The sequence below is a fragment of the Chlorocebus sabaeus genome, chromosome 10 (assembly GCF_047675955.1).
Source record: "Chlorocebus sabaeus isolate Y175 chromosome 10, mChlSab1.0.hap1, whole genome shotgun sequence".
NCBI lineage: Eukaryota > Metazoa > Chordata > Mammalia > Primates > Cercopithecidae > Chlorocebus > Chlorocebus sabaeus.
In genome coordinates this window covers 110,127,916-110,151,500 of record NC_132913.1, presented here as the reverse complement: position 1 = coordinate 110,151,500, position 23,585 = coordinate 110,127,916, and the positions used below count along the sequence as shown (strand labels likewise).

Here is a 23,585-nt window from a genome sequence, read left to right as displayed (position 1 = left end):
TGTCTCAGAAAAAAAAAAAAAAAATTCGGTCAGAAGGATTGATGTTATTTTTTGAGATGTGCTTTCGAGAGGTCAGAAATGATACTCCTCATTAGTTTACCTTTATTGTGTTCTTTCTTGAAACTGGGTTGAGGTCACAACTGGAAAAGCATGTTCAGCAAAGCATGTGGTTTCCAAGTAGTATGGATACATCTTGTTTCTTACCTTTTTTTTTCCCCAGTCTTCCTCTTTTTTTCTTATTTTCAGATAATGTCTCATTTACACTTTTAGAATCTACATTCTCTCTCTTTAGTCCCTCCAAGTGTTGCTTTCTATTTGTAATTCCATTGTTTCTACCAGTCCCCACCTTCCTTTTTACCTCCTCTTTGCTTAGCAAGGATATTTCTCTTTCAAGCTGTTTGCCATTTTGGTTATTTTGCTCGTCTGACTCCTTTGGAGCAGTTTTGTCTCCTTAGTCTACCTTTTTACCTTTCTGTACAGATGGTTTCCTCTTGCCACTCCTTTTCTTGTTAACTGATTTATTATCATTGCTCTTCAATTATAGTCCTGTTCTGGCGTGGTGTAATAGCTGGCAGTAGTGACAGAGCCTTCTGTGTGTATCATATACACCCCTAAGGTATGGTTACTTGATGTGTCATTTTGTTAGAGGAAATTACTAATCACGATTTTATTGTTGATTTTTCTTTGTATCGAAACTCATGAAATACAGGGTTTTTTATGTAGGGTTTTATTATTCCTGAAAGGAATAAAACATAGGATAATTAGGATTCAGCATATTTTAATAGTTCTGTACCATTTAGTTATCTATTACTACGTACTAAATTATCCCAAAGTTTAGCATCTTAAAGCAGCTCTCATTTGTTACATAGTTTCTGAGGGTCAGGAATTGGGTACTGACTTAGCTGGGTGGTTTTTGCTCTGGATCTGTTACCAGATTACAGTCAAGGTATTTGCCAGATCCGTAGTCATGTCAAGGCCTGAGTCTGGAGAAACTGCTTTCAGGTTCATTCAAGTGGTTGTTGGCAAACCTCAGTTCCTTGCTGACTTTTGGCCAGAGGCTTTAGTTCCTCCCACCTTATCCTCTCCGTAGGACTACTTAGAACATGTTAGCTTGTTTGCCCCAGATGGAGAGGTCCGAGAGAGTGCTCAGGATAGACGCCTGTTTTCAATAACAACTCAGAAGTGATATACTAGCCCTTCTCATATTCTCTTGGTCACAGACCAATCCTAACACAACGTGGAAGGGTGTGAATACCAGGAGGCCGGTATTATTGGATGCCATCTTGGAGGCTGACTACCACCGTTCCCCCTCTAACCTCCACTGATTCAGGTTCCTCCCATATGAAAATATACTCACCCCCTCCCAAAGCCCTCAGAAGTGCCATCCCATTACAGCAGCAGCTCAGAATCTAGAATCTCATCATCTAAATCAGGACCATATGTGGATGTGGCGGCTTGGGTGTAGTTCCTTCAGTGTAGCTTCTTTAGTACACTCTTGGCCTGAGAGACTCGAGAGACCAGTTATCTGCCCCACATACACCTAACACACAATGGCGGGATGGGCATAGGATAACTCCTGTAGCCCTTCTTCTTCAAAGGGGCGGAAATGGGAGACACAAAGGAGTCACTGGTCCATGGCAATTCTGAAATTAAGTGGCAAATGTTGGATGTTCTTGATTAGGTCTGAAGGCCTGGGATAATTCTCCATGGCTGTCTGCCCTGCCCTCTAGGCTCTTGGTTTCCACCCCTCTGAGTGATCCCTAGAAAGCATGTGCTTCACAGCTGGTTGGTTTTCTCAGTCTACTTACTGCTAATAGAATTTTGAGAGTTCAAAGACTTCATTTTATTCTATTTCTATCCCTTTCAATTCTAGCTGGCAATGCTTCTGCATATGTATTTCTTCTAAAAACTTTGAGGGTCTTTGGTGCATGTTACTGGCTTCCATTTTATTAGTCAAAAGCCACACCACCTACACATCTCTGAAATATATTGAGTTTCAGCTGATAACAGTACTCTTAATTAAGCCCTATTATGTGATTAATTGGATTTATGAGGTACATTCTTTATACTTTTTTATAGCACCCTTTGTTGGAATGATTAGCGCCTTTGATCTTTCTGGGTCTTAAGATTTTACGGTCATACCCTTGATTTTATCTTTGGACCATATTTTCCTGGCAGTGCCTTGGATTTTGGTCTTTCCTCAATTTTAGCGTTGTTTCACATCTGGAGAAGATGAGAATTTTTAAAATCCCCAACATCCTGGCTTATTTTTGTTTAACAGCCTTTCTTTTAGCTTATCTCTTTTTTTCACATAAGCACAAGAAAAACCCAGGTGGCACTTTGCACACTGGTTGGAAATCTTCTTAGTTACATCACCCCATTGACTTTTTACAGTCCACATAACTGCAGGGAATGGTGTCGCTAAGCCTTCTGCCTCTGCTTAACCAGGATTCCTTTTCTTCCACTTTCTGATAACAGTACCTCACTTTCCTCCATATCCTCACTTGTATCCTTACCAGAGACTATGAGGCTTCTTTCTTTAGGTTTTCATTTACACTCCTCAAAACCCACCGCTTGGTTCCAAAGCCATTCTCATGCTTTTCATTTTTGTTACGGCAGTACCCCATTTCCAGGGACTAAAGTCTGTATTAGTAATCTATTGCTATATAACAAATTAATCCAAAGTATTAGTAGTCTGTTGCTGTGTAGCAAATTACCGCAGTACTTAGGAGTGTAAAACAAGCCTTTATTATTTTACGAAATTTCTGAGAGACAGGAATCAGGGAGTAGCTTAGGTAGGTGGTTTGGCTTTGGGTCTCACCATGTTGCAATCTAGCTATCAGCTGGGTTTGCTGTCATTTCAAGGCTTGACTGGGCTGGAGAATCTGCTTCCAAACTCACTCATGTGATTGCTCCAGACCTCAGTTCACACAAGAGCATGAATACAAGGAGGCTGGGATCATGGAACGGGCTGTCTTGGAGGCCGGGTACCTGTTACTACCTGCCCTAGTTAATGATAGCCCCACCCACTTTTTCCTCCAAACCAGAGATCCAGGAGTCATCCTAGACTCCTTCTACACACTCCCTATTCCTACCTCCCATCATTTGGCCATTGAGCCTTTTACATTCCACGTCCTTAATGTTTTTCATATTAATCCCTTCTTCCTCATTCTTGCTGGTGCTGCTTTAAATGAAGCCTTCACTATATCGCATCTGTACTATTGCAGTAGACTCCCTGCTCCAATCCATCCTCTTACTCTGCGAGCAGTCTTTAGAATGCAGATAATCATGATTTTGCCCAGCTGAAGAATCCCTTCAGTATAATTCTCCATTGCCTGTCTGTAAGAAAGAGGGCAAATCGTTAGTTGACCTCTTTCTCCTTGTTCTATCATATCTTCTCCTGGTATGAACTTTATGTTTCATCCACTGTTGAACTACTTAAGAGTTTCCAAATTTGCCATGCTATTTCACTCCCCATGATCTCTGCCTGATGAACTCATCCTTTCTGTGAAAGTTTAGCTGACCATAAGTGGAACTGATTACTTCTTTTGTGCCAGCCCTGTACCTTGTACTTAACATAGTCATATTTATTTACACATCTGGCTTCTTTACCAGATGAAGTAGTAGTTAAGGCAGGAATTGTGTTTTATTTATCTTTGTAACCCTGGTACCTAGTACAGTGCCTGGTATAAGGTGGGTACTCAGTACATAGATGTTAAATTGAAATTTAGTGTCTGAATCAGGAATCTTAAGACCAGTTTTCACTAGAATGCGCTGCTGATGATGTTTTGTGTTCAATTTTTGGTAATATGAGAACCCTGAAAAGCTAAACAGTAGGATATAATATTAAAATAAGGAAGAGAACTTATTTTATTTATTGCTCATAAACTATTAATTATTGTAGACTCACTATGTCTCAGGGTACTATGCCAGGTCCATTTTATGCATTATCATTTAAATCTTTCCAATAGTACCATGCCATAATGGCTGTGAAATACCATCTTATAGATGACGCAGCTGTAATGTTGACACGAGATACCAAGAAAGTTTACATAAGGTGCCAAGCTCTCAGATCTAATAAGTGGTATAGAATTCAAACTGATTGACTTGTCTTCAAAGCCGAAAGTGTCAGGCCGCCTCAGACCAGTTTACATGATAGGACTTACGTGACATTCTGTTGTGTGAGATCTGTGATTTGGAGCCTGCTTTATATCTGATCTCTACTTAACAGGGTTTTTTTTTTTTTTTTTCTATGTATATGCAAACTTCCCAGTGCAGGTAACCTAAACTACAGTTGATATTAGCATAGGTTAATCAAGCCTTTAATTGTTTTTTCTTTTTTTATCTTAAACTTTTTTGGCCCAGCCTTTTTTTTTTTTTTAATTTTTTGGTACAGAGTTTCGCTCTTGTCGCCCAGGCTGGAGTGCAATGGCATGATCTTGGCTCGCTGCAACCTCTGCCTCCCAGGTTCAAGCGATTCTCCTGCCTCAGCCTCCCAAGTAGCTGGGATTACAGGCATGTGCCACCATGCCTGACTAATTTTGTATTTTTAGTAGAGACAGGGTTTCACCATGTTGGCCAGGCTGGTTTCAAACTCCTGACCTCAGGTGATTCACCCACATCAGCCTCCCAAAGTGCTGGGATTATAGGTGTGAGCCACCGCAACTGGCCTGTTTGTTTTTAAATGATGAACATGATGCCTGATATTTAGTAGTATGGTTGGTGTAAAGCAATTAATAATAAGAAAATGCAATTTGTATGTAGTTTTCACTTATGCCGAACGAAGTAAAATTAACCATCTCCTTTTTTATTTTCCTAGCTGACGAAGAATTTGACGAACTATGTTTTGAATTTGGTCTGGAACTTGATGAAATTGTATGTATTGGATATTGTCTATTTTTCAAAGATTGTGTGCATAAGCTTATTTTTCAGGGGTGTGCTATATTTAATCTTTGTTACTGATAGACTAAGATGATAACATTTGGGGGCCGTGATTTCTGTGTTCAGAGGGCTAAGCTCCAGTTCTGTCTGTTGCTTTGACTAAAATCTCAAAAGGGGTTCATGCCTTATTCCATCTACAATCACCTTGTTATCAGACTCATGCTGTGGAAATTGAGAATGTGTTAGATAACCCAAGTATGAAAGTAAGCTCCCTTCTTTGACAAATTAATCACAGAAAGGGACCAAGAAGCAGTAGAAATGTTGCTTCAGCCAGAGTTGCCCTGCCTCCTTCTCCTCTAGCGCCTCCTCCTTCACCTCCTCTGCCCCCATTGCCTTCCTCCGTGCCTCTTCAACCAGCACTAATGCATTACTATACACTGATCTTGTAAAATGAGCTCATAGTTTTTAGGGTCTTGCTTATAAAAATGAGGAAGCATTTTCTTTGACTTTTGATTGTATAATGATTAAAATATTTTTAAAAATTAAGTCTGGGCTACACATTTTAATATTGTTAACAGTGATTATCTATTAAGGACATACTTTAATTTAAAAAATACTTTTCTGGTAGTTAGTGTTATTTTTTTCCTAAGCCTTCTATCTTCACCTATTCAGTGTTTTCATAACACTACCTTAGGTGTAAAGTTAAAAAATCTTCAGGCTAAAAAATTGTACATTGTCTTACCTTATTTTTCCTGCTGCCTTACTAATGTTACAGAAAGATCATCTTTATACTAATCAATATTTGTATACTTGAGAAATTGGCTGAGATTTCTGTAGTTTATAAGTTACTATTAGTAATTTTATTACACCTCAGAATTATGTGTGAAGTTATGTGATATCTAGGAGTGTTGGACTGGATGTTAGATCATTTGAGTTCTAGTTCTAACATTTACTAGCTGTGTAACTGTGGATAATTACTTTGCCTGTCTGGACCCTACAGTCCAGACGAGTCTCTCTGGGCCTCCTTTTCACTTGTGAAATAAGAGGTTTGGATTATATGATCTTTATGGTTTTCTTTTTTGACTCTGAAATTTATGTGGTTTTTAATTTCTGTAAGATTTTTGTCATGTAGCACTGACAAATCCAGTCTTTACATATGGTCATTTTATGAGTTGAGATGCTGAAACTGAAAGAAGATGTAAGCTTCTGTGTCTTTTTTTTTTTTGCAAAGGAGTTAGATCTTTTTTTACAGCAGTTCCTCCTTACCCACAGTTTTAGTTACCTGCAGCAAACTGTGGTTTGAAAATAGGTGAGTATAGTACAATAAGAAATTCTGAGACAGAGACTGCATTCACATAACTCTTATTATAGTATATTATTTTAATTGTTCTATTTTATTATTAGTTGTTAATCTCTTACTGTGCCTAATTTATAAATTAAACTTTCTCATAGGTATATATGTATAGGAAGAAACATGGTATATGTAACGTTTAGTCCTCTCCAAGGTTTCAGGCATCCACTGGGGAGCTTGTAACATATCCCCTGTGGATAAGGGGGTGCTGCTGAAAAATGAATGCAGATGCCTTCATTTTTCTGGTTATTGTATTATCTTCTCTGTATAGAGGTCCCTTCTGAGATCTGCCATGTCCTGGGAGGTGACGCAGCTTTCTTCACTATTTAAACAGTAATTTTATTAACCCCTTTGATTGAACGTTGTTTAAACTCGAATTCTTCCTCTCCTCTTTTTGCCTCTTCCCCTTCTTTTCTTTTCCCCCTTTTTGCTCCTTCCTCCTCCTCTTCATTCTCTTATTTTTCATTTTCCCTAATTTTAAAAATTTGCCTTCTAAGTTCGAGATGCCCAAGGTAGATGTTTTTTGTAGCCCAGCACCACCTTACACAGCCCCAGCATTGCATAGACTCCTGTGGTTCCTTGGGTGGGACTTTGGCACATAATACTCAGTGGCCAGAAGTGAATTCCTCTGTATACTGTGCAAATGTGGATATAATTCTTAATTTGGTCAAAAATTTGAACTACTTATATTGTGCCAGTGGGAGGGCATCATGTAAAACAAAAATCATTACATATTTTTATAGAAATCCATCAGTTATTTTAGCAGGTTGTTGGTGGAAATAGTAGGAATTCGGGTTAAGTGGAGTTTCCAAATAATTAAAAGGTAACATTAACAATTGGAATATAACTTTTAATCATTTCGAGTGAAAATTTCTTAAATCTATTTACAGTTCCCTGCTGTAGTAAACATAAGGAATAGAGTATAACTTCTCTGCAGTGGTTATGTTTAAGACAGTCTGTTGCTCTGCTGTAGTGTGGTGGTTGAAATATTCTAAACTCTTTACCACTGCATTCACCGTGATTCTAGTGGTGTTTCTTCCGTCATCTCCCTCTTGGTTGCCTTAATTCTGCCTCACTATCCCTTTACTGTCACTAGTTTGCTTCCCATTGCACCTATTATCCCTTTTAATTTTCACCAGCGTCCGATGGTCTCTGAGTGTTTTTTGTTTTTACACTGTCCCTCTCATTGCCATGTGGACTTGGGTGCCCAGAGGATTTCAGTTTTAGAGTCATCCTATAAGAAGGTGTGTTTCTTTTATTTAGTGAATCATCTTTCTTTTACCCCTTTGACACTTTTGTTGTTACTTTATGTACTTGGTGGTGTTTTCATTTTCTTTAGCTTGAGATGGGAAAACTTTTTCTGTAAAGGGCCAGATAGTAAATATTTTAGGCTTTGTAGGCTCTATAGTCTCTGTTTCAACTCAGCTATTGCAGTGTGTAAGTTGCAGTAGGTAATAGGTAAACGAATGGGTCTGTCTGTGTTCCAGTAAATCTTTATCAAGTATCAGGTATGATTTGGCCAGCGGGCCATTGCTTGTGGACCTTTGTTTAGATGGATTTGTGCTGTTCTGGGGAGATTGAGGATGCCAGATACCCGAACTCAGTTAAAGTTGAAGTATTTTTCTGTCTGCTACGATTATAACACTTAATATTGTCATGTTGTTTTTGTCATGGATATAAAAATCCCGTGTTCTTGTAGAAAATATGTATAATGTAGTTACTGCCTTATAGGGCTGACAACTTTTACTTTTTAAAGAGAATTTAAATTATTTAATTTTATCATTACTTTTTGGCTTGTTTTAGACATCTGAGAAGGAAATAATAAGTAAAGAACAAGGTAATGTAAAGGCAGCAGGAGCCTCTGATGTTGTTCTTTACAAAATTGACGTCCCTGCCAATAGATATGATCTCCTGTGTCTGGAAGGATTGGTTCGAGGACTTCAGGTCTTCAAAGAAAGGTAAGGAAATATGTTCCTTAAAGACTTTGCTAAGTTGGATTTTCTTTCTTTCCTTGTCATTGTCAGCAGCCATGTTTAAATTTCTAGGGAAAAGCTTGTACAGGCACGCAGCTTTAACTCTCAGCAGAGGGTCGATTTGAGGATTAGATTCATGTAGATTGTAGCCATTTGAAAATTTCCATGAAAATTTGAGTCATAGCCATTCATTTTTGGGAGCATATTTTAAAACTGGTGGTTAATGCTTTTATGGCATCTTAAAAAATTCTTTAGCAGGTGTGTGTGATTTCCCTCCATCATCTAATTGGAATGAGTAGTTTGCTAGATATGTCAAAGGTTGAGAGGAAATGGAGAGCTGGCAATACCCTTACATTATGAGTTCTAAAGAACCTCAGGAGTGAAGCCTCCTAACTGGAAAACCAAAGACCTTATGACGGCTCCGTGATCTTGAGCAAGTTAGTTGGCCGCTCTAGTTTCAATTTCCTAATCTATAATGAAGAAGATTTATAAGGCCCCTTCCAACTTTTCATTTAATAAAGATAGAGGGGCTGGACATGGTGGCTCGTGCCCGTAATCCCAGCACTTCAGGAGGCCGAGGCTGGTGGATCACTTGAGGTCAGGAGTTCAAGACCAGCCTGGCCAACATGGTGAAACCCTGTCTCTACAAAAAATAAAAAAATTAGCTGGGTATAGTGGCGTGCACCTGTAATCCCAGCTACTCAGGAGGCTGAGGCAAGAGAATTGCTTGAACCCAGGAGGTGGAGGTTGCAGTGAGTTGAGATTTGCGCCACTACACTCCAGCTTGGGCAGCAGAGGGAGACTCCATTTCAAAAAAAAAGAAGATAGAGGGTAAAGAATATATAAAGTGAAAAAAATAACAGCTATTAAAAATTAATTGTTTTTGATTACTGCTACGTTATCTGGTCATCTGCAAAAGAATAAGAGTTCTAACTGACGGGCTGGATTCTGAAATTGTGAGGATTTAGGTGAGTGATGGGTATTGGTGAAATGATGATAATTAGGCATTAGGTTAAGGATGTTTAAAATTTTGGAGTTGACCCGGTTGGTTTCCTGCAGGACAATCAGATGCTTTTATTTTAGGATCAAGGATAACTCCTAAGAGTTCATTTTCCAACCCTACCCAATGAGAATCTGTATTTTTACCAGTCACCTTGTGGTTTTTATGATCAGACAGAATTAGGAAAGCAACTTAAAATGTTTTCTACTTAAAGTGAGTCCATGGACAAGTAGCATCTGAATCACCTGAGAACTTACTAGAAATGCAGTCTTAGTTGCCACCCAACACCTATTAATCAGAATCTGTGGTTTAACAAACTTCCCAGTTAATTGTAAGCACATTGAAATTTGAGAAGCACTGCCTTAAAACAGTAGTTCCCAACTTCTCCCTATGATAAGAGTTCCCTAGAGATGCCTTCAAATTGCACCATTTACCAAATCTTTGTCTTGACTTATTTTATCATCTGGTAATAGTAGGTCCAGATGGAACCAGGGAATCTGTATTTTCCATAAGCTCTGTTTTTTCCTGGAAGCTCAGAATCTCATGGTTAGAATAACTATCATAACTTAAAGGTTATCTAATCCAGTCCCTAAGCTGATGTTGAAATGCTCCTTAAACAATTGCTCAGTTAACGGTTTGTAGCTTCTGCTGGGGTGCTAGCGATAGGAAATACATTACTGTGAAGCATCTTATGTAATTTTTGGACAACTTTAAATGTTAAAAAGTTTGTTAGTTTTTATTTTTTTAATTTTATTTTTAGTGTTCAGCCAAAATTTGACTTGCTATAACTCAACCCATTGCCCTAATTCATTTTGTATACTTCCCATATACAGCATAGAATGTAATTATTTTATATAATTAATGTCTTGATTAATTATGAGTAAATTCATTTAAATATTATTTTAGGATAAAGGCTCCAGTGTATAAACGGGTAATGCCTGATGGAAAAATCCAGAAATTGATTATCACAGAAGAGGTAATAAGGATAAATTCTTATTTTTCCTTAAAATATTTTCTTTTGTATATGTCTGTATAAGGTGGGGAGGAAAAAGAAACAAGACTTACTCTTTTTTGAGACAGGGTCTGGCTCCGTTGCCCAGGCAGGAGTGCAGTGGTGCAGTCTTGGCTCACTGCAACCTCTGCTTCCCAGGCTCAAGTGATCCTCCCACCTCAGCCTCCTGAGTAGTTGGGAGTACAGGCACACGCCACCACACCTGGCTAATTTTTTGTATTTTTTAAAAATGGGGTTTCACCATGTTGCCCAGGCTGGTCTCAAATTCCTGAGCTCAAAGGATCCTTCCTCTGCAGCCCCCTAAAGTGCTGGGATTACAGGTGTGAGCCTCTGTGCCTGGCCCAAAGCTTACCCTTCTAAAAAATGTGATTTTCTTTGATCATTTACTAAAATGAGTATATACTTAGTCACTAGCTCTTAAAAAATTTTTTTTAACCTGGGAATGAAAAAGAACAAGCCTTTGCTTTCCATAAATAGTTTTGGATAATAATATCCAATGCATGTTTAAAACACATTTGAGATATAATTGTTTAAATTGTGGAATGTTAATGAAATTTTAAAAGATTTTAAACTTTTCGGAGGGGTTGTTTTGGTAAAAATATGAATTATGAGCAAATTTTTTCTCGATTATTTAATACATTTTCAGAAATCTTAACTGAAATATAAATTCTGTGAAGGTAGTGACTTTGTCTGTAGTTTACCACTTTATTACTTGTTGACTGAATAAATTAATACATACTTGTTTGAATGAAAATGTATGCCAGTGGCAAGAGTGCAGCTGCCTTCCTATTACAAGATATTACAAAGAAAAACCTTACTGTTTGCTATCTCTAATGATATTATGAATTTCAGACAGCTAAGATACGTCCTTTTGCGGTAGCAGCAGTTCTCCGTAATATAAAGTTTACTAAAGATCGATACGATAGCTTCATTGAACTTCAGGAAAAATTACATCAGAATATTTGCAGGTTTGTGGTTGCATTTTCTTTCTTCCTTGTCTTCCCTTTTCCCTCTGCCTCCCTATGTCCTTTCCATCCTGATCTCTCACCCTCTTCTCTCTTGCCACTTCTGCTCCCTTTCTCTCTATCTCTCCTTCCTTTCTTCCTCTGCAGATTTTTCACAAAGCATTTCTAAATTAATAGTATGTGACAGATTATGAGGATTTAACTTGGCTTTACCAAATACCTGTTACTGCTTGTAAATGGCATATGCATGAAGAAACAGGAGGTATATTTTGAATATTGTATAGAGAAGAATTATCTAGTCCTAGAGACTTCCCTGCTTTTTGTTGTTGTTTTGGTTCAGATCAGCAGTGGATTATACTACTAAGTATAAACCATGGTAATGAAGTATGATATATCATTTTTAAAATGGAAATAACATTTGTGAGAATAATTATAAATTGACAGTACTTGAGTTTAAGTGACTAAATTTTACTTATTCAGTCTTTACATTACTATGCATAATTTCCTGCACAGCTCCCTTTAGGGCAATGATCTTCAAACCTATATAATTTCTGAACTCCTAAAGGTCAGTGAAGGTAACAATGGTAATCCTTGAACTCATTTAAGTATTTCAGAATCCTAATGGAAACTATACACTTACTGATGATGACAAACCTCAGACTTCAGCTAACATATTAAGCTTATTTGTGTTGGTTCTGAAATAGATCAACATAAGTTAACTGCATGTCAATACAAAGGTATGATTAATAGTTATATATGTCTCAAATAAAAATAGAAAAAGAATTTTTACTTTTTAATTTTTTTGTGTGTGAGATCTGCTGCAATTATTTGCTAATAATTGTAGTTTAGTAAACTATAGAGCCTAGGAGGGGTTTATGTGTATGGGATGGGCTAGGGACGGGATAGAGGGAGAACCATAGACATTTTCTGCTATGATGAAAAACATCTTTGTGCATGTGGTAGAAGCAACACTTTTTTTCAGATTCCAAATAACGTTTATTCCCAGTCCTTTCATATAAAAGAGTTTATATATCAGCTTGCTAATACGTCATTATTAAGCAAAACAATAATTTCAAAATTAAGAACAAAATACAAGATTTCTGACAAGTATAGGTGTAACTTAAGTGGATGAGCTAGATTATCTGCTCTGGCTCTATTATCTTTTTTATTTTAAGAAGCTATTTTAATCTAAACAGACATTTTCTTAATTTAACTTTAAGCTCTGTTTTATTTGGTATTTCTGGAAATCATGAGCTTTTTCTAAGGGGAAGAATTGAACATATCCTAATACTTTGGTGTGCCAGAGTTCTTTTCTGTCAGTAAATCCTAATTAACCTCTTTAATGAGCTTTGGAAGTTTATGTATTTCAAGGAATATATTGATATTGTCTAAGTTATTAAATTTATTGACAAAGTTGTTCATAATGTTTCCTTATTATCCTTTTAATATCTGTAGTATCTTTAGTGATGTCACCTCTTTCATTTCTCTGTCTTCTCTCTTTTTTTTCCTTTGATCAGTGTGGCTAGAGGTTTATCAGTTTTATTGATCTTTTTCTTTGTTTGTTTGTTTTGAGACAGGGTTTTGCTCTGTTGTCCAGGCTGGAGTCCAGTGGCATGATCATCTCATTGTAACCTCCAAACTCCTGTGCTCAAGTGATCCTCCTGCCTCAGCCTCCTAGGTAGCTGGAACTACAAGCATGAGCCACCACACCTGGCTAATTTTAAAATTTTTTGTAGAGATAGGGGTCTTGCTTTGTTGTCCAGGCTGGCCTTATAGGCTTTAAGTGATCCTCCTGTCTCTGCCTCCCAAAGTCCTGGGGTTACAGGCATGAACCACTCATTTTACTGATCTTTCAAAGAATGAACTTTTGGTTTCATTGATTCTTCTTTTATTTTTTCCTCTATTTTTATTGATTAAGCTTCTTTCTTAGGCTAATTAGTCCCTACTGCTGAGGCAAGACCCTTTTGCCTACTGTATCCTTTGCTACATGAGCAGTGAAGTTTTAGTCTGTGTGAACATGGAGCACTGTTTCCTCTAATTCCCTTGAGTAATTCTTTCCTGGCCTTGGGTAGTTTTCTCAGCTGTATGTTCTGATCAATACTGAGCTCACCAGTACTTGAGTGGGACCCTCTGCATATCTTCAGAGTTCTCTCTGTGTGTAGCTCTCTGCTTTTCTCTGGGACTCTGCCCACCTTGGCCTCCCCAAACTCTCAGCTATGTCTCTTGCTCTCAGAGTCTCCTGGGCTCCACTGGGCCCTCTTTCCTGCCCTGTAGTCAGGGCTCATCTCACTTGTTTACAGTGTCTCAGGATTGCTGCCCTTCATCGCCTGCTGTTAGGTGCCATAAAAACTATTGCTCCGTACATTTTGCTCCTCGGTTGTTTCAGGCAAGAGTAAATCTAGTGTGTTACTCTGTCTTGGCTTGAAGTACCTAGTGAGTCTTATACTTCAGTTATTTTACTTTTCATCTCTGCAATCTACTGCCTTTAAAAAAAAATAGTTCCTTCTTTTCTGCAGATATTTCCTCATCTATTTATTATGTGTATGTTCTTCCATAATTCTTTTTTTTTTTTTTTTTTTGAGATGGAGTCTCCCTGTGTCTCCCGGACTGCAGTGCAGTGGCCGGATCTCGGCTCACTGCAAGTTCCGCCTCCCGGGTTCACGCCATTCTCCTGCCTCAGCCTCCCGGTAGCTGGGACTACAGGCGCCCGCCACCTCGCCCGGCTAATTTTTTGTATTTTTAGTAGAGACGGGGTTTCCCCTTGTTAGCCAGGATGGTCTCGATCTCCTGACCTCGTGATCCGCCCGTCTCGGCCTCCCAAAGTGCTGGGATTACAGGCGTGGTTCTTCCATAATTCTTGAACATTTTTTAGTAGCGGCTTTAAAATCTGTGTGGCAGTATCAGAATCTGGGGCATCTTAGTGTTGCTTTCTATAGACTGGTTTTGTCTGGAGTAAGAGTCATGTGTTCCATATTTCTTCTCATGTCCATCGCCTTTTGATGCATATAGAATATCATATTAGAGAAGAGTGTTGACTTTGCTGTGTTTCTCTGAAGAGTGGTTTTTGTTCTTTCAGGCAAAGACTTGAACACTTAGCTAGATTCAGACTCGGCAGTGGTTCAGTTTTCTGCTCAGTTCTTTCAGCTTTCAGTTGCTGCTCTTTTATAGCAGGACTTTGAAATTTTTACCATTATGTTAGATACAATCTTGATTTCTGAATATTTTTGGCTTTTTCATCTCTTACTATATTTGGAGTGTTAATCTTTTTCCTGTACATATGTTGTAAACCTTTTTTGTGTTTTTTGACTTTTGATTTCTTTTGGATATGTAAGGTTTTTAATTTGGGTATAGTTATCAGTCTTTCTGTATGACTTTTAGATTTTATGACCTACTTAAGAAGCAGTGTCCTATAGTTTTAAGCATATTCTTCTATATTTTCTTATCTTTTTGTTTTGTTTTGTTTTTGAGACAGGGTCTCACCCTGTTGCCCAGGCTGGACTACAGTGGTGCAATCACAGCTCACTATAGCCTTGACCTCCCTGACTCAAGTGATTCTCCTACCTCAGCCTCCCAAGTGGCTGAGACCACAAGTGTGTGGCACCATAGCCAGCTAATTTTTATATTTTTTGTGGAGTTGGGGTCTCACCATGTTGCCCAGGCTGGTCTTGAACTCTTGGGCTCAAGCAGTCTTCCTGCCTTGGCCTCCTAAAGTGTTGAGATTTCAGGCATAAGCCACCCCACCTGGCCTCTATATTTCCTTGGAATAATTTTTATGGTGTCTTTTTTATGTGTGCCTGTATGTTTATCTTTTGCTTTTCAAAATGCTTAGGTCTTTGATTCATCTGGAATTATGTTTTTTTTGTTGCTGATTTGAAGTTGAAATTTTGGTGATGTTTTGAGGTGCTGTTTTAGGATTAAGGGACCAATATTAACATCTAAGAAAATAGACTTTCTTACCTGTGCATTTGTCAATTATTAATTTACCTACATTTATTGAACCATGTATATTTCATCCTGTGATAGTTCTAGGTTTATTATCTTCTGTAAGCATATGAGTAATTGAGTAAAGTAACACTCCCTTATTGCCTGTTAACATTTCTTTTCAACCCTGTTCATTAAAGTTCTGGTTCACCAGTCCTGCAGTCCTGGAAGTTGACCAAAATTTAATATTAAGCATTTTAAACTAATTTTAGTGCACATACATTTTAAACTAAAGTATGTTAAGAACACAAATTCTGACCAAGTTCCTCTTTTCAAATTGACTGTTAGAAAGCCAAACTTGTGACCTTTCCTGCTAAGACTTAGGCCTTTAGATTCTAATTCAGAATTAACATTTCCTGGCTCGGTTTTACATCCCTACTTCTATTTCTTTCTCTCCTATTTTGTAGCTTGCTGTAGTTTCCTAAAATTACCTTCAATCCTTTGTGGATAAACTGTAGAACAAGTCCTGAATACCTTTGGAACTTTCCTTATACATTAAAGTAAACTTGAACTGTGATTCAGAGCTCTTAAAATTAAATTTTTTCCACAACTAAAGTAATGCAGCTATGTGATAAAATTTAGGAAAACATAGAAAAGCCAAAAACTCCACAATTTGGTAGTTCATTCTAATTTATTAAAATATGTTTACTTGAATATATCAAGAAGAAATAGTTTAAAAGAGGTAAAGGAAATGCTAACTTTGAAGATATCTTAGAAACAGCATTTGGGAAAACATAATGGCAAGGAATTTTCTTCAGCTCCTGAAATCATGTGTTTCGTGTAGTTTTGTGATTTCTCAGTACTCTTAATGGTTGTGAGAATTTGTTCATTATATGCCACTAATGATGCCATGTAGTAGCAATATGCTGTTTCAGGGGAGTATCTGAAATAATTTAAAAAAATATGTAGTCTATGTTTATGTGCTTTAGAATATTCACATCTGTCTCATTCTCCTTTCCTTTCCTCCCTCCTTCTCCCTCACCCTCTCCACAATTAGGAAAAGAGCATTGGTTGCTATTGGCACCCATGATTTGGACACTTTGTCAGGCCCATTTACTTATACTGCAAAGCGTCCTTCAGATATTAAATTCAAGCCTCTAAATAAGACCAAGGAGTATACAGCCTGTGAACTGATGAACATATACAAGGTAAATATTCTTTTTGATTATGCAGCAGCTTTGCAAAAATCATGAAATTCCATCAAAGTCAAGCCTTGCAACTAGGGAAATGTAATGAATACTTTTAAAAAATTGCAGTGTCTGGGCTCCAACCTAGAGATAGTGATTCATCTGATCTAGAGTGGGACCTGAACATAGTTTTGTTTTATTTATTGTTACATTTTTAACCTCTGATATGATTTCAGTGTACTGCTAGGATTGAGAACCACTGAAGTAGACCGTACCACATTGTAATCTGCAGTTGAAACTCACGCAAGTGTAAAGAACAGTAAGACTTAGCTAGTGTTTTTTGTGGGAAATACAGTTACAAGCTGTCTATCTCCCATTATTTAGAAGTCCAGCAGTGAAAATGAATTCAGTAGTCACTTTGGATTGTATTTAACAAGTAGAAAAAATAGTTGTCATTTAGAAAAAGCAGTGTCATCCTTGCCCTGATTTGCAAGTGACTTCTTCTGATTTATCTAAATAGTTTTGTCATGGTTTATGTTTCCTTTGAAATGATTCAGGCATACTAGTGCAAATCTGTTTTCATTCTTGAGAAATGACTCAATTATGTGCATTGAATATTGGAATATTAATTTATATTAGAAAATCTTATAAATTTAGAATTTTCTTTAATTTGGGTCTGTTTTAATGTTTTTCTGACTTTTCCCCTCCTTTATTTTTTATTTTATTTTATTTTATTTTTTTTTGAGACAGAGTCTCGCTCTTGTTGCCCAGGGTGGAGTGCAATGGCGCAATCTCAGCTCACCGCAACCTCCACCTCCTGGGTTCAGGTGATTCTCCTGCCTCAGCCTTCCGAGTAGCTGGGATTACAGACATGTGCCACCATGCCCAGCTAATTTTGTATTTTTAGCAGAGATGGAGTTTCTCCATGTTGGTCAGGCTGGTCTCGAACTCCTGACCTCAGGTGATCCACCCGCCTCAGCCTCCCAAAGTGCTGGGATTACAGGCATGAGCCACCATGCCTGGCATTCCCTTTTTTAATATTAGGTCAGTATGTAAACTATAGTGATAGAAATAAAAAAAACAACAACTAATTTTATTTGACTTAATTTGTTTTCAGACTGATAATCACCTTAAACATTATTTACATATCATTGAAAACAAACCCCTGTATCCAGTTATCTATGATAGCAATGGTGTCGTCCTTTCAATGCCTCCCATCATCAATGGTGAGTTATTTTATAAGCATCACAGATCTTTGCTGTTTCTTTTTAATCTTCAACATTTCTCTAGAATTCTCAATAGACTTGGCTAAATCAAATTCAAATAACTCATAATCTGAGTATCTCAGGTCTTTTGTAGATTCTAATCATTCTTTTCATTCATTTATTCAACAACTTTTTACTGGTGATTCTTATGTAATTTATAATATGTTCATGCACTTATAAATATTTTCTGATGCTAGGCTTTGGGTTCTGTTATATTTCTCCCAAGGTTATTGATGTTTTGGTTTTAGCAGGTAATTCACTTGGTTAAACTCAAAGTCAAACTCTGTCATGTCTGTAGTTTTTTTTCTTTTGTGTGGTTTTTTTTAAATTTCGAGACAGGCTCTTGCTCTGTCACTCAGGCTGGAGTGCAGTGGTGCAGTCATGGCTCAGTGCAACCTTAAACTCCTGGGCTGAAGCGATTCTCCCACCTTGGCCTCCCAAAGCCCTGGGATTATAGATGTGAGCTGCCATGCCTGGCCTTGCCTAGTTATATAGTTAAATGAAAACTTTTAATTTAAATTTTGCCCTCTTAATTCCCTTCTGAAGGCTATTTTTATGAGACAGTTTGAATGTATTTACAAAATTTAATGATGTCTGAGACATTGATGTTTGCCTTTCTGGGGGTAAGAAGGAGGCTTAGCTGATTTGCTATGAGAAGAAGAAGCTTCTTCTCGAGATCTTGGACCCTAGCAGTTACAGCAGTTAAGAACATGGGCCCCAGAGTTAACCAGATCTAGACCCAAATCCTAGCCTTGCTGCTCGTGATCATGGTCAAATAATTTAATCTCTCTAAACTTAGTTTCTTGCCAGCAATTACATCATGGGGTTGTGGTAAAGATTAGAGGAGACAACCTGTGTTAAGTGTTTGACATAGCACCTGACACATTGTATGCATTCAGTAAAGGCCTGTTAATTTTTTTATTTTTACTCTTCAACTTGCAGTGGGAGCTTTAAATAAAAATTGTTTTTCCCTTTGCTCTTAAGGTGTTAGTTTTTTTTTTCTTGTTGTTTTTTGTTTTTTTGAGACAGAGATTTGCTCTTGTTGCCCAGGCTGGAGTGCCATTGCACCATGTCGTGCCATTGCACCATCTCAGCTCACCGCTACCTCTGCCTCCTGGGTTCAAGTGATTCTCCTGCCTCAGCCTCCCAAGTAGCTGGGATTACAGGCATGTGCCACCATGCCTGGCTAATTTTGTATTTTTAGTAGAGAAGGGGTTTCTCTGTGTTGGTCAGGCTGGTCTCGAACTCCTAACCTCAGGTGATCTGCCCAACTCAGCCTCCCAAAGTGCTGGGATTACAGGTATGAGCCACCGTCCCTGGCCAAGGTGTTAGTTTTTAATATGTTTTACATTTAAAATGTAGTTTCTGTTTTGTTGAGCTTAATAGTGCACTTCTATTTCTAAAACTAGTTATTCTGTTGTTATTGTTTTGTGTTCATTGCAGGGGATCATTCCAGAATAACAGTAAATACTAGAAATATTTTTATTGAATGCACTGGAACTGACTTTACTAAGGTAAATAAAACTTTTACTCAATTTTTGTATGATCAGATGGGATAGATTTTATTTCCGGATCAAGACTCAATGGCTAAAATTTAAAATATGTGCATTTTGTAGGTGGGAACATATTTTAGAAATTTAGACAATTAAAAAGATAGAGATATTCTACACTTTGGTTATGGTGCTTTCATTAATTTGACAGATGTTTAGTGAACACCGAATATCTTTCCAGTGCCAGGAATTTAATAATGAGTTACATGTTTCTTCACATGAAAGAACTCCTGCTGGGAGAGTTAGTCATGTACATAACTATAAAACACAACATGGAATGAGTACTGTAGGGAGATCCATATAAATTGTTTATCTAGTTGACTTAATTTGTATGTGGAGTAATTTGGTACCTTTGTGTACTTAGTAAAAGCCAAAAAAAAAAAAAAAAAAGAAAAGAAAAATGAACTGGGTTGAAGAAGCTTTATTTAGTAAATTGATAAATGGTTTATGCACACAGAATTATCTAGACTATAATTCTTCACCCACTTTTAGTCAGTTCATCTATTGGATTGGATTGCTATGAAAGCTTTTCTATGACGTATGACTTCTTTACATATGTTAAATGAGGTGGCAGTTAAAGAATTTAAGAAAGGTAACCTCAAATGGCAGGAGAAGGCTGGAGTATAGAAATAGGGCAAATAAATGGTATTCATGTACGTCTTATAGGATTAGAGACCATTGTAAGGTATTTCATTTATAACTTTTATGTACTCCTTGCCTTCAGAAATACTGTCAGGGTAATACTGCTTTAATATTAATTTTTAAAAAAAATTTAATTCATGCATTTACAGACCTTGAATGTCTTTGCTGAAGCCTGTATATATAGGAGTGAAATATATATATAAGAGTAAAGCATATATTCCAGTAAAGTCACTGTATTTTTTTTCTAAGAATTTTTTTTGAAATAGATAAATATTTAACAAATCTATATGGTCTTTACTACATGCCAATGTATTTAATCTTCATAAGAACCAGACAAGATAGGAACTTTCATTATCTCCTTAACAGGTTAGAAAAGTGGCTTGCCCAATGTCATACTGCTAGTAAGTGCTAGCCAGGATTCAAGCAGTCTGGCTTCAGAGACTTAGGAGATTGTTAAGATTTATTCCAGTAATTAGCCATTTGTCTCTGTTGAAGCCCAGTGAACCTGAGGTTGGGGGTAGTGGGGGAACGAAACGATTTGTCTCAGTCATGGATTATAACTGTCAGAGAACTGCATAAATGCAGAACACCTGAAGATAAGGCGAGGCCTACTCTTGCTTTTATTCAACTTCCTTTCTTAAAATGTATATGTAAAGGTCTGTTAGATGTTTGGGGACACAATTATATTAAATATTTATTCATTTCCATCTGAGTGAAGAGAATGTATTTATAGATTACTATAATACTTGCTTTTCTTTTCTTTGCAGGCAAAAATAGTTCTTGATATTATTGTCACCATGTTCAGTGAATACTGTGAGAATCAATTTACGTAAGTTCATCCAGCACCTTTATTGATGGCCCATTGTTCTGAAGGCAAGGCTTTGCGCTAAATATAAAGATAGGCCAGGTGCGGTGGCTCACACCTGTGATCCCAGCACTTTGGGAGGCTGAGGCGGGAGGACTGCTTGAGCCCCAGAGTAGAAGACCAGCCTGGGCAACATAGGAAGACGCCATATCTACAAAAAATTAAAAAATTGCTTGAGTTTGGTGGCTTGCTCCTGTGGTTCCAGCTATTGGGGAGACTGAGACAGCAGGATTGCTTGATTCTGGGAGGTCAAGGCTGCTGTGAGCTATGTTTGTGCCACTGCACTCGAGACTGGATCATAGAACGAGACACTGTCTTAAAAAAAAAATGAATGAATAAACAAATAAATATAAAGATTAAAAATGTGGTTCCCGTAACTAGAACATATAATCTGTTCAGGGAGATAAGACATATGCATAAATATTGGATAAAATCATAAGCGTTAAGTACTTTAAAAAGTTTCGGTGATATTCTGGCTGTTTGTAAGGGCAAGTTACTGCCAGCTGATACAATCTGAGAAGGCTTCATGGAGGCAATGAAATTTAAGCTGTGTTTGGGGATCACTGGATTTGAGAATATATAGTTGGAAGAACAGCAAAAGAACAGCTAGAGGTAGAGAGGCATATGTAAGAGCAAAGCATGTATCCCATATCGGTAAGATTACTGTATTTTTTCCAAAGCATATTTTTAGTTTAAAAAGCTATTTAACAAATCTATATGATCCTTAGTACTAGCATCGTAGTTTATTCTAGAATATTAATATAATTGAAAACATATAACTGTAGAAAGCGTGATTGAAATTATATGGGCAGTATCAGGTTTTTTTTCAATTGATTTTCATTTCAGTGATTCTGTCAGTTTTATTGTGTAACACACTGCCCTGGTAAAGCCTAGAATGTGTGTGTCAATATTGGCAAGGAGTCCCCATAGGATGCATGCTTTGCGGTACTGGGAAATAAACCCTTCAAGGAAGTGGTGCCTGAAAAGGACATTGGAGCCCTAGGAGATGAAACGGTAGAGTAATATTGTATATAGCAAGATCAATCCAAACAGTGTTGGAATGCAATAGATGGAATATGTTGAGGCTGTAGTTGTAGCCCAAATGAAAGATTTGATAACCATACACATGTCTATAATTTATGGCACATTTTTTTCTTAAGTATTTTATTTCTGACTTTTGTTTTCAGGGTCGAAGCTGCTGAGGTGGTTTTTCCTAATGGAAAATCATATACCTTTCCAGTAAGTGCTTAAGAAATGACTTCATGATTATGACAACAATACTAATAATAATGGCTATAGACCACTGATGTTCTGTCTGTCTATCCGTCACCTACCTACCCACCCGTGTGCCAGCTGCTATACTGTGTGCATTACATGGATTTAGTCCTCACAATCATCCTGTGAGGATAGGTGCTATTATTATGCTTTTTCCAGATGGAGTCCCTGAGACCTTGAGATGTTAAATACCTTGCTTATCATTTTTAAGTGGTAGAGCTAGAATCTAAATTCAGACAGTTTGACTGCAGCCGTCAACACACAACATTATACAACAACATTGTGTGGTCATAATTCCTCTGATTTATTCTCCTATTAACTAATTAACTGAGTAGTTTTTTTAAAAAATGTTTTTTTAATTGGCACATAATAATTGTACATATTTATGGGGTACAGTGTGATGTTTCAATACATGTATATAATATGTAATGATCAAATCATGGTAGTTGGTATATCCGTCATGTCAGACATTTACTGTTTTGTTGTGTTGGGAACATTCATAGTCTGCTCCTCTATATTTGAAAATATACAATAAATTTTTGTTAATTATATTATAGCATCCTACAGTGCTGTAGAACAATAGAACTTATTAAATAAGTAATTTATAGTCTCACTCCTTTTAAGATTACTCAACCCTCCGAACGTAGTCTGTTCACACTTGAATTAACAGTTGCTGAAGGCCATCACTGTAACTAATAAATAATTTCAAATGTATTATTAAGACTAATTTAGTAGTAAGCACACAGTTATTGTCAAGACATAAGATCTTGGTAAAAAATCTAAACCAGTATTATTCCTGGGGGGTTTTGTCCCCCTCACCCAAGTGACTTGACATAAAGATAACTGTTCTAAAACATAACAGTATCACAGTCACTTTGTGGTTCTCATACAGTGAGAGCATTCTTTGATGAGCTTTTTCTTCCCCTTTGAATCTTTCACTATTCCCTTGTCATTTATGAAGTAAATCACAGCCTGAAGTGGTTTCTGCTATTTAAATAGCTTTTACAGTAGATGAAATCTGCTAAGATCAAAACCTCCCCATTCCAGAAGACATTAACATTTAACATCATATTTTATTCTGAGCATTAATTATACTTCAAAATACACATATAACTGTATGAAGCATAACTGAAATCATATAGGCAATATTTTTAAAAGTTGATTCGGATTTAAGTATCTATTATAAGTTAGCTTTTGTTATTTAACAAACTACCCCCAAGACTTAGTGGCCTAAAACAACAACCATTTATTTATCTCATGATTCTCTTGGTCACTACAGTGGTTTTCCTGGTCTGAGCAAGTTTGGCTAATCTCTGCAGGGCTTACCCATATGTAGTCAGTTGACTGGTTGGCTAGCAACTGGATGATCTGGGATGGCCTCACTCATGTCTGCTTCTTGGCAGTGGGGTCAACAACTCCCGTGTCCCTCATCATACAGCAGGCTAGCTTGGGCTTTTTTACTTGGGGTTGCAGGGTTCCTAGCAGCAAGAGAGCATGCCCAGTGCCCAGGTGTTTTTCAAATATTATTCTGTTGGCCAAAGCCAGTCATGTGGCTAGATTTGATAGGTGGAGAAATAGATGCCATCTCCTGATTGGAAAATTGGCAGTATCACATTGCAAGGCCATGGATACAGAGAGGGGGGAAATTTGTGGCCATTTTTACAGTTTACGACAGTAGCAATTGGGATTAGCTGGAGA

At 37.3% G+C, this 23,585-nt stretch overlaps 1 protein-coding gene across 1 annotated transcript in view; it reads left to right on the top strand.

Annotated features, from left to right (window-relative positions):
- FARSB (phenylalanyl-tRNA synthetase subunit beta) overlaps positions 1–23,585 on the top strand; it is an 82,287-nt gene that overhangs the window by 2,474 nt on the left and 56,228 nt on the right. The window contains exons 2-10 of the mRNA XM_007966441.3: positions 4,820–4,875; positions 8,036–8,190; positions 10,112–10,181; positions 11,070–11,185; positions 16,161–16,311; positions 17,408–17,516; positions 18,999–19,069; positions 20,515–20,576; positions 21,800–21,851. Coding sequence (XP_007964632.1) covers positions 4,820–4,875; positions 8,036–8,190; positions 10,112–10,181; positions 11,070–11,185; positions 16,161–16,311; positions 17,408–17,516; positions 18,999–19,069; positions 20,515–20,576; positions 21,800–21,851 — 842 coding nt within the window. The remainder of the gene's footprint in view (positions 1–4,819; positions 4,876–8,035; positions 8,191–10,111; positions 10,182–11,069; positions 11,186–16,160; positions 16,312–17,407; positions 17,517–18,998; positions 19,070–20,514; positions 20,577–21,799; positions 21,852–23,585) is intronic.